General features: G+C 30.3%; 2 protein-coding genes across 9 annotated transcripts; one reads left to right on the top strand and one right to left on the bottom strand.

Annotated features, from left to right (window-relative positions):
• Nucleotides 1-7,130: 7,130 nt before the first annotated feature.
• On the top strand, nucleotides 7,131-11,726 carry LOC101501115 (diacylglycerol O-acyltransferase 2D-like). 7 transcript variants are annotated; one of them, XM_073363883.1, is made up of 9 exons: nucleotides 7,140-7,497; nucleotides 7,588-7,662; nucleotides 8,295-8,380; nucleotides 9,386-9,492; nucleotides 9,579-9,726; nucleotides 10,214-10,300; nucleotides 10,447-10,540; nucleotides 11,110-11,197; nucleotides 11,297-11,726. In XM_073363883.1, the coding sequence occupies exons 1-9, from the start codon at nucleotides 7,286-7,288 to the stop codon at nucleotides 11,396-11,398; spliced, it is 999 nt and encodes a 332-aa protein (XP_073219984.1). In that variant the 5' UTR covers nucleotides 7,140-7,285; the 3' UTR covers nucleotides 11,399-11,726. The 7 variants fall into 7 exon arrangements, with proteins under 7 accessions (XP_073219987.1, XP_073219984.1, XP_073219986.1 ...); XM_073363884.1 differs by having other exon boundaries at nucleotides 7,141-7,497; nucleotides 9,579-9,693; XM_027337116.2 differs by having other exon boundaries at nucleotides 7,142-7,497; nucleotides 9,579-9,734; nucleotides 10,443-10,540; nucleotides 11,271-11,726.
• Nucleotides 11,727-11,733: 7 nt separating this feature from the next.
• Nucleotides 11,734-17,400, bottom strand: LOC101500590 (protein PIN-LIKES 3-like). Of its 2 annotated transcripts, none has more exons than XM_004509416.4 (11): nucleotides 17,223-17,400; nucleotides 15,980-16,140; nucleotides 15,803-15,882; nucleotides 15,574-15,698; nucleotides 15,066-15,187; nucleotides 14,596-14,754; nucleotides 14,403-14,495; nucleotides 13,441-13,541; nucleotides 12,741-12,793; nucleotides 12,450-12,635; nucleotides 11,734-11,927 (listed from the first exon to the last, which is right to left on the bottom strand). In XM_004509416.4, exons 2-11 carry the CDS (start codon nucleotides 16,112-16,114, stop codon nucleotides 11,803-11,805), a joined length of 1,179 nt encoding a protein of 392 aa, XP_004509473.1. In that variant the 5' UTR covers nucleotides 16,115-16,140; nucleotides 17,223-17,400; the 3' UTR covers nucleotides 11,734-11,802. The 2 variants fall into 2 exon arrangements, with proteins under 2 accessions (XP_004509473.1, XP_004509474.1); XM_004509417.4 differs by lacking the exon at nucleotides 17,223-17,400 and adding an exon at nucleotides 16,629-16,843.
• Nucleotides 17,401-18,732: the final 1,332 nt, after the last annotated feature.

The raw sequence follows: 18,732 nt of genomic DNA, 5'->3' as shown, positions 1-18,732 counted from the left end.
TGATAACTTTTGATGACAAGACATATGAAAAATCATAATATCTGTAGCTTTGGAGTCATAGTTACAACAAAGAGCCAATGAAACTGCTCAGAGAAGAGACTAAATGACACTTACATGATACATCAAGGAATGGATTACTCAATTTTGACACAATAATGAATGCCAAAACTGCTAAAGAAGCGTGAGACATAGTGAAGTTGTCACATAAAGATGTTGAGAAGGCCTATAAATTAAAATTGCAATATCTACAAAGAGAATATGAAATATCTAGTTCTAAAACAGTAGAGCAATATCTCATGTTACAAATCTAGTGAATAAGATGAGAATGTATAGAGAAGATATTTCAGATAACAAAGTGGTAGAGAAAATTCTACACATCACGTCAATGAAGTTTGATCATGTTGTGACTACGATAATAGTGTCCCACAACACTGACACTTTGTTAGTAGCAGAGTTGCAATGAAGTATTGAAAGTCATATGAACATAATATTGAGAAAATTGAAAAAGTAAAAGAAGAAGCTTTGAAAAGTCATGCGAATCTCAACAATATTATTGAATCAAGTCAAATGAGAGAATGTAGAGGTCATGAATATTTCAATAATGGCGGAAGATGAAACTATAGATGCAGAGGTCGAGGAAATTTTACAGGAAGAGGATGTGGCAATTTCAATGGAGAGAAAATAATTTATATCCATCAAATAAAGGAAGAAGCATAAACAATTCTATCCATACCAATTGTGGTAGAGGAAGAGATGACTACAATCAAGAGACAATAAATTATAGTTGTTTCTATTGTGGAAAATTTGGGCATAAAATAGCAAAGTGCAAATACCGACATCATAAAAATATGGCAGAGAATTTGTATCAAAATACTAGGGAGAGTTTTGAAAATTAACAAAATTTGTTTTTAATAAGTAATAATTTTTCGGTAGATGAAGATATTTGGTATCTATAAACTGAGTGTAGTAATCACATGTGTGGAAAAAATGAATTATTTTCTTCTCTAAATGAAACGATAAGATCTACCGTGAAATTCGAAAACAATTCAAACATTTCAATTTTGGGGAAACGTCAAATTACTATCAAGTTAAAAGATGGATCACAAAACTTTATTGGTGATGTTTTCTATGCTTCTGGTCTTCATCACAATCTATTGAGTATGGGAAAACTGTCAAAGAATGGCTACAATATGTAGATTCACAACGATAATTGCACGTTGATTGTAAAAAGTGACACATTTATCACAAAGGTAAGAATGATACTTAACTGCCTATTCTCTTTTGAAAATTTAACATGAAATATTTCCTTGCTTGAGTTCTATAATTCCTCATGATGATTGGTTATGTTATATGAGATTTGATCACTTTCATTTTTCTGTCTTGAATTACTTGTCACGAAAAAAAAATGTTTCTAGTTTGTCTGTTGTGAATATTTCAAATGGTGTATATGAGACTTTCCAAATTGGAAAGAAACATAGAGAATCAATTACAAATGGAAGATCTTGGAGGGCGAAGGTATGACTGGAGATAATTCATTCATACATGTTTTTAGTAGAAATACCAACATCTGGTGGTTGAAGGTATTATATTACTTTTATTGTCAATTTTAGCAAAAATAATTGGATATATTTTTTGAAGTAGAAATGCTCCCATAAGACATTTAATGCATTTGTAGAGAAACAAAGTGCTTGCAGAATCAAAACACTCTGAATCGACAAAAGACAAGAATACCTTACTGGTGCAAATTTCTTTGAACAACATGATATTGAGCATTAATTAACAACAAGATACACACCTCGACATATTGGAGCAACTGAAAGAAATAACATAATAATTATGAACATGGTGAGATGCATATTGAAAGCCAAGGAAATACATAATGAATTTTGGGTGGAAGTAGTTGCTACTGCAATTTATATTTTAAACAGGTGTCTTACAAAAAGCGTCCTAGAGATGACTCTCAAGGAAGCATGGAGTGGAAGAAGACCCTCAATTTGACACTTCAAAGTATTTGGAAATTTTTCATATGCTAGTGCACCTGATCAACTCAAAATAAAATTAGATGATAAAGGCCAAATCTTTATGGGCTATAATTCAAACTCAAAGGCCTACAAGCTTTACAATCAGGAGATAAATAAGGTGTTAATCTGTTGAGACGTGACATTTGATGAAGGAGGAATATGGGATTGATCCTAAAAGTCATTAAAGGATCCGATACGGATTTCAAATGATTATGAAGAGGAGAATGAACATGGACATCCAACATCCGGTTAGCCAGTAATATCCAATAGACAACCAAGGCAATGTAGATTACCAACCATATTGGAGGATTATGTTTTGGGCAACGATAACGACCCATCATAAAAAAAAATAATCAACTTTGCTTTATTTGTAAATTGTGTGCCAATTACTTTTGAAGAAGCATCGAGTGATGAGAGTTGGAGAAAAGCCATGAATGAAGTAATTAATGCGATTGGGAAGAACAAAATACGAAAGTTGACAAAATTATAAGTTGACAAGAAATATATATGAATGAAGTGGGTGTACAAGACAAAGTACACATCACGGGGTGAAATTGACTGTTTTGAAGCAATGTTGGTAACTATAGGATAAAAACAAAAACTAGATATTGATTATTGTGAGGTATGTGCTCATGTTGCAAAATTAGATACAAATCAAATGATTATTTCTGTCTCGACTCAAAACAATTGTAAAATACATCAAATTAATGTTAATTTAGCATTTCTTAATGGTACTTTGGAAGAAGAAGTAAATGTTGAACAACATACAAAATATGTAGTCAGAGGAAAAAAAGATAAAGCCTATAGACTGGTGAACACATTATATGGCTTGAAGTAGGCACCAAGAGCATGGAATAAGAATATTGAGTCTTATTTTTTGCATAATGATTTTCAGAGATGTCCAAGTGACCACACATTATATATCAAGTTCATTGATCTATGAGAAGTTCTTATTTTATGTCTATGAGATGTTCCGAAGAAATTCAAGATGCAAAATTCAAAACCAAACTTCACACCTGTTGAAGAAAAGTTGAAGCTGACAAGGTAGATTCAACCCTATATAAAATTTTGATCGGAAGCCTGAGATATCTGACTGCAACTAAATCAGATATAGAATACAGAGTTAGATTGCTTAGTAGATACATGGAAGAGCCACACGATAGTCATGTGCAAAGAGCAAAAATGATTTTGGGATATATCAAAGGTACTCTGGTCGAAAGAATTTTTTATGCTAATAATAGTGATATGAAGCTTATTGGATACATAAATAGTGATTCAACTGGAGATATAGAAACAAGAAAAAGCATATTAGGGTATGCATTTCATTTGTACACTGATGCAATATCGTGGTCGAAAGGAACAACCAATTGTCGCACTTTATACAACATAAGCTAAGTATATAGCATCAACAAGTTTTGATACACAAACAATATGGATAAAAAGGATTTTAGAAGTGATGCACTAAAAGCAAAATAGTTTTGCAGAGATACTTTGTGACAACAAGTCGACTATTGCACTATCTAAGAATCTCGTTTTCCATGGACAATCCGAACACATCGATATTCAATTTCACAAGATCCAATAATTAGTTGTTGGAAAAGAAGTGGTGATCGAGTACTATCACACTAAAGAACAAATTGCAGATATTTTTACAAAGCCTTTAGAGATAATTATTTTACAAGTTAAAAAAGATGTTTGGAATGATAAAATTGAAAGCTTGATTTAATGGAGGCAATGTTGATAATTAAATCAAGGAGTAACTAAAAGATTGAGAAGCAATTTGAACCACACACTTGGTCACAAAGAAAAATTATGTTTGCACTACAATTAAGAGGCACTGCCTCATACAACTAGACTACATAGTTTTTATTAAGAGATAAGATTGCATTCTCTTACTTATTTCATACAACTAGACTACATAGTTTTTATAAAGAGATAAGATTGCATTCTCTTACTAATTAAGTTACTTAGCTGCTCCAATAACCCTTGAAAATAGTTGTGTAATACAATCGGTATCAAAACAAACAAAAAATCAGATAAAATTCAGAAAACCGGTAAAAATTGACAATTTGGCCAATTTGGGAGGTTGTACCGTAATTTTCTCGTTTTCTTTTGAAAACTCTTAAATGAACCAACACCAACAACTATGCACTTCTTCTTATGCAGTAGATAAAAAATATATGTTGTTCTCTTTTACAAAAATCCCCATTTTTGCAATGTAGAACAAATTGTGTTGTTGTTCGATTTTAATTACCTTAAAAATACATCATCATTTTTATAATTCCTTAGCATAGAAGGTTAGTTGTTTTTCAAGACTATAAAAGGCATGCATTATCCATTGTTGTAGAATCAATTTTTGTGAATGAATATATATAGTTGAAGTAAATTATGTTCCTTCTAATTTTTTGATTTGTTTCGGGGGTGTGTATTTTATTTTTAAATCCCAAGCTTAAAAAAACGAATTAGTTTTCGAGAGACATATCCCTCAAACAAAATTTTGCTCACAAATACTATAGTTCAAACATGAACTATAAGATATATATTAGAAGAAACAAAAATGTACTTCTCTAAAAATGTCCCTCGAAATATAAAGCAACAAGTTGTGAGGTGTCTCAATTTCAAATAACAAGTGATCTTGGAATGTACTTGGGAGTTCCCGTTTTTCATAATAGAGTTAGAAGAAGCTCTTTTCACTTCATCTTGGATAAGGTTGACCAGAGTCTTAGTGGGTGGAAGGCGATCTTTTACAAGAAGACTCATTGTAACGAAGTCAATTATCCAAGCGCTTCTAAGCTGTGTGATGCAATATGTTTACCTGCTTAGATCTATTTGTGAAGCAATTGATAAGAAGTGTAGAAACATTTTGTGGGGAGATTCTGAAAATAACATGAAAGTCCATTTTGTTTCTTGGGATAAGGTGTGTACTCTCAAATACTTTGATGGTCTTGGGCTAAGAATGGTGCGAGACATTAACAACACTTCTTTGGTCATGGCAGTATGGGACCTTTGTTTGAACCCTGAAGCTTTTTGGGTCAGAGTCATCAACAATAAGTATAAACGTGGTTTGACTAGTATACCCAAAGTTTATGTGATTAAGTTGGGATCAAATTTTTGGAGAGAATTGTGTGTTCACTAGGAGATTCTAGTAGATTACCTTGGTTAAAGTCTATTACATCCTTGATTCCAATTGAGGCCCTTGATCGCATTCTTGTTATACTCGTACCTCGTTCTTCTGTGGGGGCGATGATTTGGTTATTTGGAGTGGGGATACTGATGGGTCTTTTTCTTCTAGATGACCTTATCATGCGGTAAAAGACCTCAATTTGAGAGTGATTGAAGATAAGTTTTAATGGATTTAGAAGTGGTATGGCCTTGAACATTTGAGGTGTTTCTTGTGGAAAGTTGTTCACGATTGTTTGCTTACAAACACTCAACGAGTTTGTCGTCACATGTGTCTGATTTATGACAATGATAATGAGTCGATCCTCCATATTTTGTGTGATTTTCAACTTGTGTTAGAGGTTTGGCATCATGGGTTTCATGATAAAATGACTAATGAGTTTTTTTAACTGCAGATCTAAATAAATGGCTCTTGGATAACTTGAAGAGGGTTTACGAGGGCAATGACATGGATTGGAGTATCTTTTTTTCTACAATGTTGGACAATGTGCGGAAGGCTCAAAACGATATGATATTCTCTAATGTTGTTCCCATCACAAATAAGATCACAACCAAAGCCATGTACCAAGAGACGGTCTATATCGAATACCCAACTAATTCATGTTCATCTGACATGTGTTTCGGCTTGTCCTCAACGATGATTTGTTTGACAATATCCAAAGAATGGTTGGGTGGATCTCAATGGAGATGGTGCAATTCAGAACTTGAATGAATTAGTAGTTTGTGGAAGCATTTTTCGTGATCACACTAGTGCTTTCATATTTGGCTACTCTTATGCATTAAAAGTGTGCACAATCTCAATGGCATAACTTTGAACAATTTATAATGGTTTGGAGTTAGATTTTTCCATAGGGTTTTGAAACATTGATATTAGACCAAACTCTCAAGTAGCGGTGTTCTTAATTATGAAGAATTGTTCTAATAGATATTTATGTTATGGTCTTGTCACCCTTATAAAAGATATATTTGTAAAGTTTGATCATTTTAAGCTATCTCACGTTTATCATGAAGTCAATCAAGTAGCAAATACTTTTGCTAAATTTGATGTTTTTTCTTCTTAGATTGGTCATATTTTTTATATTATTCCTGATTTTCCTCTCTCATCATGTTGGCCGATAAAAATTTGATTGTCTTTCCTAAAAAATTTTAGTTTTTATTTCTTTTTGTTCTTTTGGGGTTTAACACCTTATTTAAAAAAAAAACATAAACCAGAAAATATTAAACAAAATATCATATAGTATGTGTTAATACAAATTTGAATTATGTGCATGGAGGAAGTTCACACGGTTACGTGTTTAAAGACACAAGTGACGATTTAATCTTTAATTAAATAGTCTAAAAAAATATTATTTTTAATTTTATAATTTAAAATATCGAATTTAAATAAACATAGGAATTTCAAGTACATAGGAGCCAAATTCATGTAAGTACATATGAAAATTAATCACTAAAAATGTTATATGCCGTTTTAGAACCAATGATATAAAAATTAAACATGACTTTAGACACTTTTTATATATACAACTTTAAGCACATGTTGGAATGGAGTTTTCAATAATTAAAAGAAAAGAGTTTTTAATATGCAATTTATTTTTTCAATAATGTCCCAATTTAAAATATAAAAGATTACTTAATAAAAAAACAAGTTTATATCTGTTCCACTCCAATAACATTACATTAACCAAAGTTAAATTTACCGTATTCATAATCTATTTTTTTCTATTATATAATCAAATCATTGAATTTCAATATCCAATTGATTGATCATGAACATGAATGGAGTGGCACATTACCTTTTCTAGAAGATATATATATATAAAAAATCTGTTAAGTCGGGTTAACGTACATACATAATGGTTGGTCCCATACAAAGACCAAATTGGTTGATAGTATAATGAACATTTTTTTCATTTATTTTATTATACATTAATAAGTAGACAGTGTATAACTTAGACCGGTCACCAATCACTTCCCTTTTTAAGCTTCCAAATGAATCCGGAAACTCCGAGACATTTCGATTTGACTTATTTACCCCTAACATTTTCTTTAATTTACTTAACTCTCCTCGGTTCCTTCGTCACTACATGAAGCGCGGGAGCATGGAATCGCCGGCACCGGAGGATTTTTCCGGCGAGCCCGAGGAGAAAGTGTTTATAGGGAGTGATAAATTTTCGGATTCTTCATCGAACGGTTTGAAAACTGTTCTGGCTTTGGCATTATGGCTTGGAGGTATTCATTTCAATGGAGCAGTGATATTCTTCGCAATTTTCTTCCTTCCTCTCTCCAAAGCACTCTTGTGAGTTTTTTTCTTAACTTAATCATTTTTTTCTTCTATTTATTATTGGTGAGGTGTTATTAATTTGGTTTTTGTGACTTTTTATGTCAGTGTTTTTGGTTTGCTTTTTGTGTTAATGGTGATTCCTATTGATGAAAACAGCTTATTTGGTCGAAAATTAGCCAGGTACGTTTTCGCTTTTGTTCTCTTTTTTTTCTTCTCTTGTTTTCTTTCCAGTTTTTCCTAGTCAAAGAGGTACTAGTAGTTTGTTACATTGTGAAAGTTAATTGTTAGTAATTCGAAACGTAAATGCATGTAGTTGGAGACATTAGAATAATTGACTGAAATTGGTTGCCAAACATCCTCTATTTTTGTGATGGGATTTCATTCTCTTTAATCTTTTAAGATCAAGTTCTTGTTCTAACATTAATCACTTTTGAAAGTTTTCATTTGTAATACAAAAAAAAAATCTTAAAATAATCTAAAAAGTGAGTAGCTGATTCAAATAGTTTATTAAAAAAAAATCATTTTTTATAATTGATTTTTTTAAAATAAAACAACTTCGGATTTTCTTAAGAATCTCTAAAAAATAAAGTATAATTGCAATTCTATTTTTACCAACTCGCTAAATTGGTCCCTTATTTTAATATCGGATAGTTTTGATCTCTATTTTGATGTTTTAACTAAGAACGATGATGTAACATCCTTTAAATAACATGATATATGTGTGAGCTAAATTTCAAACCATCGGTGTTGATTTTAATTGGTTTTTTGTTTTTATAACTCAAAATTAAGTATTTTTAATGGCTATGTTTCAGGTATATATGTAAGCGTGCTTGTAGTTACTTTCCTGTCACACTTCATGTAGAGGATATAAAGGCTTTCCATCCAAATCGTGCTTATGGTGTGTGCTTTCTACCCAACTAATAATAATGTTAAATCAATTTTGATTTTTTGTCTCTTGAAATGGGAAGATATATACATATTGAAGAAAAGAAAGAAAGACAAACTTTTTTATGTATATAATTTTATCGGGGAAAATTTCTCCACCCCAACATAAGTTTGAATGCACACATTTGAAAAAACACACAAATTTTACGCTGTTTGGAAGTATACTGTCTGAAAGTACACTTTCAAAAACATGTGTAATTTTTTCGAAACGTGGGGTGAAACGTAGCATCCTGATTTTATTTGTAAGTATAGTCTTTGGCTTCTATTTGAGATCATCATTCCCCTTGATTCATAAGGGTTTGGCTCCTCATAATACGGGAGGGAGGGCAAATTGGAGGATAAAATAAGGATTTGGACGCAATCAACATTGGATAGTGCACGATCAAACATTATAATTTTACTCCGATTTGCCAAAGTATGAATATGAATAGTCTAATCTTGATCTGATGGTTTCATGTGATTGTATCAAATGCGTGATTCCCTAAATATTAGGAATCCAAATCCATAAAATAATTTGTGCTTGCTGACAGATTGACAGTCTTGAAAATGAATAGTTTTGTTTAAATTTGTTCAAGGTGATCATAGTATTATATAGGTGGTACTGTAACATTAGTGAAATGTTTTAAGCTTTAATTTCTTTCATAATTTTCAATTAAATGTGGTAGACAAATATTAATTTGATGATAAGTAGCGTTCTTTAATATGGTACTAACTGCTTAGATGCATACATATATTAAAAGAGATACAGATATCATAGGACAGGAGAGAAAAATGTTGACTAATTTGAACCAAGCTTATTGTTTGGTTAAACTGAATTGCTTGAAGTTTCCATATGGAATCTCTAATCACCACAATTTCCATGTAGTTAGTCATGTTATCCATTCCCATTTATTGTGTTTTCTTGTTAGATCCTAGAAGCTAGCTCGTTGATACTGACAACAGTATGCTCTTGATGCAGTTTTTGGTTATGAACCACATTCAGTTTTACCGATTGGAGTCGTTGCGCTAGCCAACAACACGGGTTTTATGCCTCTTCCGAAAATAAAAGTTCTTGCAAGTAGTGCAGTAAGGCTATTACTTGATTTTCTGTATCTTAATGAAATTTATTTAGGATATAAGTCTGAATATTTTTATTCACATTTGACTAATAGATATTCTACACACCGTTTTTGAGACATATTTGGACATGGTTGGGTCTGACACCAGCAACAAAGAAAAACTTTACCTCCTTGCTGGATGCAGGCTATAGTTGCATCTTGGTACCAGGTGGAGTTCAAGAAACATTTATCATGGAACATGGTTGTGAGGTACATTGTGTTTTCACTCCCTTTCTTCCACAATGTTTTATAATTTTATTCTTTGATTAATAACTGAAAATGTTTATGTTACTTTTGTTATTTATTATGAATAATGCCAAGTTTAGTTATATATTGGTATAAGAATTTTCCTTTGCATTGTAAGCACCCAGGTTCAATTAACCTGTGAGTGGCATGTCTAGATAATTGTATGTGTCTGGTAGTTGTTAGTCTTTAGTTTTAACCTATGAAGCCTGGAACTGACACGAATACCGGATACCAGACATGACACTGACATATCGACACCACTTATGTTCATAATGACACCAACACAGATACAGCAACTGTAGTCTATAAAAGTTTTTATAAATGCTGCAAATTATTCAGGAAAAGTGCATTGCATTGAGAACCTTACTCCTTTTATTATATGATTTATTGTATGCATATAGGTTAACAAAATTGACTAATAATAAGAAATATTTACTTTCTAGATTGCCTTTCTCAAGGCAAGAAGAGGATTTGTCCGCATAGCGATGGAGAAGGGGAAACCCCTGGTTCCAGTTTTCTGCTTTGGACAGGTATTTATTTATTTCCTAGAAATCTTTTATTCATCTTAACCTTTTGCACCATTTACTGAATCAAGAAATTTTCTTCTATTTTTCTTCCATCATCTTTGTTCATTCAAATTAACTTTCAGCTTTTGATGCAATTTTGCTCTAGTCAGATGTCTATAAGTGGTGGAAACCAGGTGGGAAGCTAATTCTGAATTTTGCGAGGGCGATCAAGTTCACTCCGTTATACTTCTGGGGCATTTTTGGGTACGTGTTTACTTTTTATATGTCTACTTGCATCTGATATTTTTGGGTTTTTATATGATGAATGAAACTAGTTAATTTTTTATTATCAGTTGAGGCTGTTCAATGGATTAAATTGTAAGAGGTGTAATGTAACAATAAAATAAGCCATTTTCTATTATTTCAAACCACTCAGACATTTGAAATACTTCATACATATTCACAACAACAACAAAAATTGCTTCATAATATGGAAAGCGTGTAGTTTGGTTCTGCTTAAAATATTTTCCATGGACCCATCTGATGCAATCAGATTGTCTACGGCGGCTGTATTGGTGCAGCAACCGCAGAGGATTCGGGGTCCCCATTTGGATATTTATCAAGCTGCTTGTACTGTGAACTTTTAGCAAATAGCAACTAAAGCACATTATTTTTCAATGAAAACTTCATTTAATATATAGAAGTCTTACACAGAATGAAATTATTGATTTGAGTATGGTGCACAAGCATAAAGTTTAAACTATTTGGGACACAAGTTAGTGTTTCATACATAGAACTAAATGTTAACACAGACAATCTCTTCTCTTCTTTAGATCTCCAATACCATTCAAACATCCCATGTATGTGGTGGTGGGTAGACCAATTGAGATTGAGAAAAATCCGAAAGCGACGCCTGAAGAGGTATAAATATATACTCTATCATACAGATTTTATGTTGAATAGTATTCACAGATTACTAAATTTTTTTTCATAGCTTTTATGACTTTCACATTGTTTCAGGTTGCTAAAGTACATAGTCAGTTCGTTGAAGCACTTCAAGATCTTTTTGAACGGAACAAAGCACGAGTTGGTTATGTGAATCTTCAGTTGAAAATTGTTTAACGAGCACACAAAATTTCGAGGATAAATAGTGATTTTGGTATTTAAATGGGTAAGACGTTGTCATTATAGTCCATGAATTATTGTGATGGTGTCTCGCAAATTTAAGAACCAAAATGACTATTTATCTCAACTTCAACATCTATCTATATTTTCGCAGAAATTCCAGGTGTCTCCCCTTAGGTTAGGCTATGTTTGGAATAGTGATACAACTGGTCCAGATTAAGAATGTAAAGAATGTAGTTTTATTGAATCTCCATCGTGCACCAGCGTGGGACAGCACTAAGAATAAGAATCTATATATATAAAATTACTATTTTGTCAAAAGAAATCTACTATAAAATTAAACTCAAATATTATTAATCAATAAAAATCAAATAATAATGACCATGTCTGTGAGTACAAAATCAGGCAACTAGCCACATAAAGTAGGTAGACCAAAGGGTAACTGCAATTGAGGCCAAACCGTATGACCATAGCATGATAACTGAGCATTCACTTTCCCCAGATCCAAACAACTGAGCCATAGTTCCTGCCAGAAGACACCAAAATTTGGTTTGTTATGTGTATTATAAACATAACAATTGTTATTTGGTGGCCTATTTCTCAACTCTTATAACATCAAAATAAATTTCAGGCATGCTTTTAAAGGTGGCAAAGTATCTCATATGGTCTACGATGAATCGATATTTCAAAATCGTTTGCTACTCTAATAATGATGGGTGCCACTCTTTGTAAGTTTGAAACTCGGTATTACTTGTTTACTGAGACAATGATCCAATGAATTTGGTTAGGCAAAAATCAAAGGAAACAAATAGTGTTCCAAAACTCAACTTATTTGTAATTATTTCGTGGAATTTAATATCAATTAAATTATAATCTTAGTCTAAGGACATCAGAACCTTAAACTTCTACATAAATATAACAACGGCAATTTTTGTCAAAATTTTAAATAATTTTTAAACATAGATCGACACTAGAAACCATGTGACACTTTTCCAACCTAACAAAACAATTGCCTATGAATTATTATTGAAGTTAGTATTTATGTTACCTATATTCATAGCTGGCGGAACTGCATATTGAAGTAGAAGGACAAATTGATATAAGGGATCTTTTTGCACTAAACCCAAATTTATTGCACTTTGAACCACAACAACACCCAAAATTGGTAGAAAAATATATCTTACTACTACAATTCCCACAATTGTCCACACTGGAGTACTTGTTCCCTTCAACCCTGGTCCATTCACAAATATTTAATTTTTTTTAAAATCAAGTTACTAAAGACAAAATAATAGTGTATTTAAGAAACTTAATAGTAATTACCAATATAAATATTTACCTTTAAGGAGGTTTGCACCCAATATGAGGGTGACAGCTGGGATGGAAGCTTCACTGAAATTAATGAGAAAAAAAACTGAAATTTCTTTCGCCAAAGTTTTAAAAAAATAAAAAAAATATTATTCTGACACAAAAATGTTACACCGAATGTTACATCCATATCTATACAAGATACACTCAAAATGAGCGTGTATTCTTAAAAGAAAAAGAAATTTAACAGACGAGAAAAATATATAACTGTATTTTTATAGGTATTTTTATACGGCGTCCGTGTAATGCAAGTAAAAGCATTTATATTTCTAAAACTAATATACATGAAAATAATATTTCTTGTTTAGAAAATAGTGAGGTATAGAGAATTTGAGTTAATTGAATAATAAACAATAGAATGTACTTCCTCTAAATTTAGATAAATTATTATCTCTTATATATATTTCAAATCGAATTGAACATTCTTCATTCAAAGTTCAACTATAATCTTCTCCCAAGCCTCAGTTAATTTAATAAATAAGTAAAAATGTATTATAGCATTTTGAAATTTAATAAATAAGTAAAAATGTATTATAGCATTAATTGCTAATGCTCAAAGTGGTTAGCAACCTTATCAAACAATAACATGCAATATTATTTGTAGTTAAATTAAGTTCTTTACACAATTTTTTGGTTTTAATATCTTGAAGATTAAGTTTTAGAATACATACCCTAACATGGATGCAGAGTCTTCAATCACATGAAATGGAGCACTATTGCCAATCATTAACTTACGTATTGGTGAGATTACACCAATGCAAAAGCCAGTAATCTATGAAGAAAAGAAGAAAAATAAATAAATAGATTTATTAGGAGACAAAAAAATTATCGTAAGCAATTTTACCCATTTCTAACAAAACATTACTGGGCTATCTAAAAAAATCATTATCGTGCTGAAATAAGTATGACATTGTGTGAATATTCATCGGTTCTCTGTTTTTATTTATATGCCCTTAAATGTATTATTGAAAGTTAAAATTTGATAATATATTTTATATTACTGAAAGTTGGAATTTAGTAAAAGAAACCATAAAAATAGAGATTAAATGAGCATCTATATGACATTGCAATTACCTCTCACCAAAATAAATTTGAATGAGCATCAAATTTTTTTTTTTGAAAGAATGAGCATCACTATTTTAAATGGTCTTATTATAAGACATTTATATTACATAAATAAATTCATATACATTTTTAATCAATAGAGTTTGTTGAAAAGAGAATATTATAATGTCAAGGAGTGTTAAGCAAAAAAAATTTATAAAGTTAAGTATTTAGTTTAAATTTAAATTTTAGATACATCATTTTTTTAAATATATTAATTTTTATATTTTATTAATAAAAAAATAGCAATTTATGATAATAAGAAGAGTGCTAGTAAAACACTCTCTAACGTATATTTTTCAATACTTTATTTGATAAAAATTCATATAAATTTCACTTAATTATGTAGATTTCATACTTGAATTTTAACCGCTAAAAAAAGTACTTTAAAAAATGTGTTAAAAAGTGTTTTGATTGATAGCATTATAATAATTATATTATTACTTCTATATGCATCAAATGCAAGTAAACGATAAACTGGGGAGAAAAGGTATATAGCAAGTTATTTCAAAGGATGTGAGTATCATACTGCTCCAATGGTTGATGGTGCAAAAATGGTTTTGAAATTGAGGTTTCTTAAAATCTTCCTCAACTGTAGCTTAATTTTATCTGAGAACGAAACCTGAAAAAATAAACACCAAAACATTATTGTGACTACATTTCTATTCATGATGAACATTAAAAAGATAGATATTCAGAAATTATATAAAAAGAATCTTTACCTTTTCCTCAAATTCTGTATTTGGAAGCAGTAAAGTATATGCATCTTTTGCAGAGTCAATTGTTTCTGGCTGTGATTCTGATATCTCCATCAATTTTGCTCTACTTGAAGAAATCCTCATTATATTGTAAACATATGTCCATAAAAAAACTGCTCCAATCTATAAAGTTCCCCAAATCAATCCCATTCCAAAAAACAAAAAATTAAATAGAAGCAACTAGAGCCAAATAAATTCATTATTTTCTTGAAAAGAGACACTAAAGACACGACACTTATAAGTTAAAAAGTAGTACCGATTAATATAATCATAAGTGTTGTGTCTGACACTAAATACATCTTCAATATGAAGTGACAGTGTTACAAAACTTTGCGTGTCTGACACTAAATACATCTTCAATATAAAGTGACAGTGCTATCAAAATTTGCAGCATGAAAATTATAGACATTAGAGGAAGCAAAGAAGTTGCATACCGCCATAGAAAGTGAAACATAAGCCATCCCATATTTATGGCAGAGATCAGGATCTCCAAAAGGACTTCCTTTCTCCTTACATATAGCTGGAATAATGATTATAGGCAAGTTTCCTAAATTTCCTGTTCACAATATTAATCTCAATCAAGAACTCAACCAATTAAAAAAGAATCTGCATAACTGCTAGACTTAGACAGAGGACACAAGTTCATAATAACCAGTTAAAATCACCCGGCGACTAATTTGATTCAGTCGCGCCACAAATATATTACTCAATGCCATCACAATGTACGACTGATGAGACTGCAATTCCAATTGTTGCAGAGACATCAAAAACTTCAGTCGCGGCTACAACTAATATATTAATATTTGTCGATCGAAAAAAGAAAACTATATACATTGAGCTTCAAGGCAGACTAAAAAACAGCAATTTCTTCATGATGAGTTGAAGTTTTTAAAATAAATTATAAAGAATAGATGAATTTGTTTATGCATAGGATGAATATACCTGCAGAACAGCAACCTAATATTAAACCTTGCAAGTGCTTTGGAGGCCTTGTGATCTTAATCACAATCCAAGCTAAGGCTGAGCCTAATATGAATGTGCTAAGAATATTCACTGGCATGAACCACCTAAATGAATCAAAAGCTGTTAATTAGTTTAAAACTAAGAAACCAATCCTCAAATCACAACAAAAGGTAATTGTATGAGTTTTATCATAAATCAATCTACTCACAAAGTAAGAACATTCTCAGAGGTTAATGTTTCTGCCAAATTGCTTCCCACTAGTGATGGATTAAACACATAAAATACAAGCTGTCAAAGAAAGAGTATCATTATCAGTAGACAGACAGACAAATAGATTTCGGGAGAAACAAAAAGACGAACTTCGGAAGGTACTGAATTACATTACATTATTCATTCTCTTTCTTGCATCTGCTCCCAAAACATCTACTTGATCAATTGCAAGAAACAAACCAAGTGCAGTAATCAGTAACACTTTTATCACTGGCAAAGAAGCAACATACAATAGCTCTATAAACCCCATTTTCACAAATCTTCAAATGATAAATCCTGCAAGAAAAAGCAAATAGAATTAATTGTAAACATATACATACATAAAAATCATAAAAATCCGAAACAATATTTAAACTACATAAAAAACTCAACAGATTTTGAAAAAAGATACAGAACAATGTTGTCCTATTTGGTAACTCTAACAAGTCTCTAAGAGTTGTTAGTTATGACTTTTGCACCAAATAACACAGTGATTTCACTAGTCAGTTAGAGCAAAAAAGTAAATCATTGCTTACACATGTTAATTAAATACTTAGATGACAAGTTGGATTAATGTAACACTCAAAATATATTACTCTCTCAACTGTTTAGATTAATCCAACGACCTAAATTTGGCTAAAAAAACCCACAAAATATTCAAGTCAAGTACATAATCATGTTTTATTTCAATAAACAACTTTTTTATAATCCCAACTCAATTACATTAGAGCAAAACTTAAAAAATATCTTACAGTGTTATACCAAATTTCAATAATTTCACTTACCTAGCTAGAGAAGTTCCCTCTACTCTACATACAACTCTTTACTGCTTCTCTCTCTCTCTTCCTAATCTTCCCCATTCCCCATTTTATTTCAATTTTTTTGTTTTTGTTGCATGAACATATTGTAACAGAGAATCTAAAAACACTTTCCCTAGTGTTCATGCACCAATTAGAATACCAACAAATATATAAAACACAAAATTGAACTAATATGACATTAATAATAATAAATATATAGTGATTAAAAGTATCGAAGTTCACATAGAAAAACAATTTATCAACCGACAGTTAAACAAAATTAATACTATATAATAAAATAATAATATTATTATTACTGAAAAGAAACAAGTGCAAGACTAAAACGGTTGAAGAGAAAAAACCAAAATGCATTTGTCATTTATTTTTTGAATTTAAAAAGGACACGCGAATGACGTGAGTAAGGTTAAACAATAACCAGAAAAAGAGAATAAAAAGGGATATAGTTATCGAAATTGAACAAAATTATTAATATGTATAGACTTTTTGTTGAATGAAGCCATGTTGATGATGCATAACATAACATAAACAAATTAAGACGCATCAAGAATTATTACGTACCGTGAAACGTAGATCTCTCGTGTATCAAATATTTTTTAAGATTCGTCTTTATACTTCTTGTGTAGATTTAAACAACAATGAAGAATTAATGAAGGAAGTGGCTATGGTGGTTGCGTATGTTAATGGAGCTTCCACGTAGAAATGGTGATGACAAAAACAAGAAAACAATTTATTTATTTAACGAAGAAAGAAAGGAAATGTTTATTTATTTATTTTTAATATAATATTGAGTTTAAAATTTCAAGACTATTAAAAGTTTTTTATTTTTTATATTACGTGGTCTTGTCGGTATCGGAGTTCACATTGATATTGCTTTACCATACTAATTTTTCAAAAGTCCCAACAAACACAATTAATTGGCAAAATCTAATTAGAAGATCGTTTCAAATTAAAAAAAATTATCCTATCGTATAAGAGTCAATTCTACATATTGTACGATACATGTGGTTTATAAATTGATAGTTAAATAAGTTTTTTTTTTTAATTTATTTTTTATTATTTAAAAAATTATAAAAATTATATATTATTTATTAAAAATGTCAATAAAATTTAATTTAATTTTTTTTTAAAATTATATTATTCATTATAGTGAATATTAAATTTTTTAATAAAACATATAAATAATAAAATAATATATTTTTTGTATGAAGCGAATCGTTCAATAGTCAACACACTTTTACTTTGCATCAGCAAATAATTAGAGCAACAAAGAATGATACTGTTTAATTAAAGAGTACATGTTTCTCGTGTAAAAAGAAGGGTACACGCTTCTCATAAGATTGAAGCACATTTTTTTAATATAGAGACTACTTCTAGTTTTGCTCATACTTTTTCTCATGCCATTTTATCATGTAAGAAAACTACGAATATAGTGTTATGAATTAGGCCAATTTAATAAACTACTCGTATATTTAGACACGATATACTTTCATATACTTATATCCTATATTTTCTCTCTAAATTTTTGTCTTTCAATCATATCATTGATATAAATCACGTTATCTTTTTTTTCTATTCTCTCAAGTAGTCAATTAAATTGTATGAATTTTTAGAAAATATTTTCCTTTAAGAAATTTTGTAACGATTTCCGTATAAGAAATTTGTAAAGATATATATAGAGATATACTATCCTCGTTTTTGTTTTTATTTATCAGTTTCTTTAACACTTTTTAAATATATTAAAAAATAGTTAATAATTTAACAAAATATTCCTAAAATATATATTTGAATATAGTATTCCTAAAATATATATTTGAATATGGAGTTAGTCAAATTTAGTTTTTCATCTTTTAAAACACTTAGGGTACATTTGATGGATGTGATAAAAGACAAGATAACATATATTTATTATTTCTTGTTCGAATTTAGTATTCCTAATTCTATCATTTTGCTTATGTAGTTTTAGGCACGTTTAATTGACATGATATAAGAGACATGATATTATATATTTATTATATTATGTTTGAATTCAATGTTTGATAAACCAATGAGATATGATATTCTTGAATTA

This window comes from Cicer arietinum, chromosome 7 (genome assembly GCF_000331145.2).
Source record: "Cicer arietinum cultivar CDC Frontier isolate Library 1 chromosome 7, Cicar.CDCFrontier_v2.0, whole genome shotgun sequence".
NCBI classification, from domain to species: Eukaryota; Viridiplantae; Streptophyta; class Magnoliopsida; order Fabales; family Fabaceae; genus Cicer; species Cicer arietinum.
This window is presented reverse-complemented; position numbering and strand designations above follow the sequence as displayed.

What these genes read in the sequence shown, in the direction of transcription:
- LOC101501115 (XM_004509418.4), top strand. Translation starts at nt 7,286, where the DNA reads ATGAAGCGCGGGAGCATGGAATCGCCGGCACCGGAGGATTTTTCCGGC. An exon ending in CCTCTCTCCAAAGCACTCTT is followed by an intron (nt 7,498 to 7,587) that starts GTGAGTTTTTTT and finishes TTTTTATGTCAG; the next exon opens with TGTTTTTGGTTTGCTTTTTG. An exon ending in TTTGGTCGAAAATTAGCCAG is followed by an intron (nt 7,663 to 8,294) that starts GTACGTTTTCGC and finishes GCTATGTTTCAG; the next exon opens with GTATATATGTAAGCGTGCTT.
- LOC101500590 (XM_004509416.4), bottom strand. Translation starts at nt 16,114, where the DNA reads ATGGGGTTTATAGAGCTATTGTATGTTGCTTCTTTGCCAGTGATAAAA. An exon ending in ATACAGAATTTGAGGAAAAG is followed by an intron (nt 14,496 to 14,595) that starts GTAAAGATTCTT and finishes TTATTTTTTCAG; the next exon opens with GTTTCGTTCTCAGATAAAAT. An exon ending in GACTCTGCATCCATGTTAGG is followed by an intron (nt 12,794 to 13,440) that starts GTATGTATTCTA and finishes CATTAATTTCAG; the next exon opens with TGAAGCTTCCATCCCAGCTG.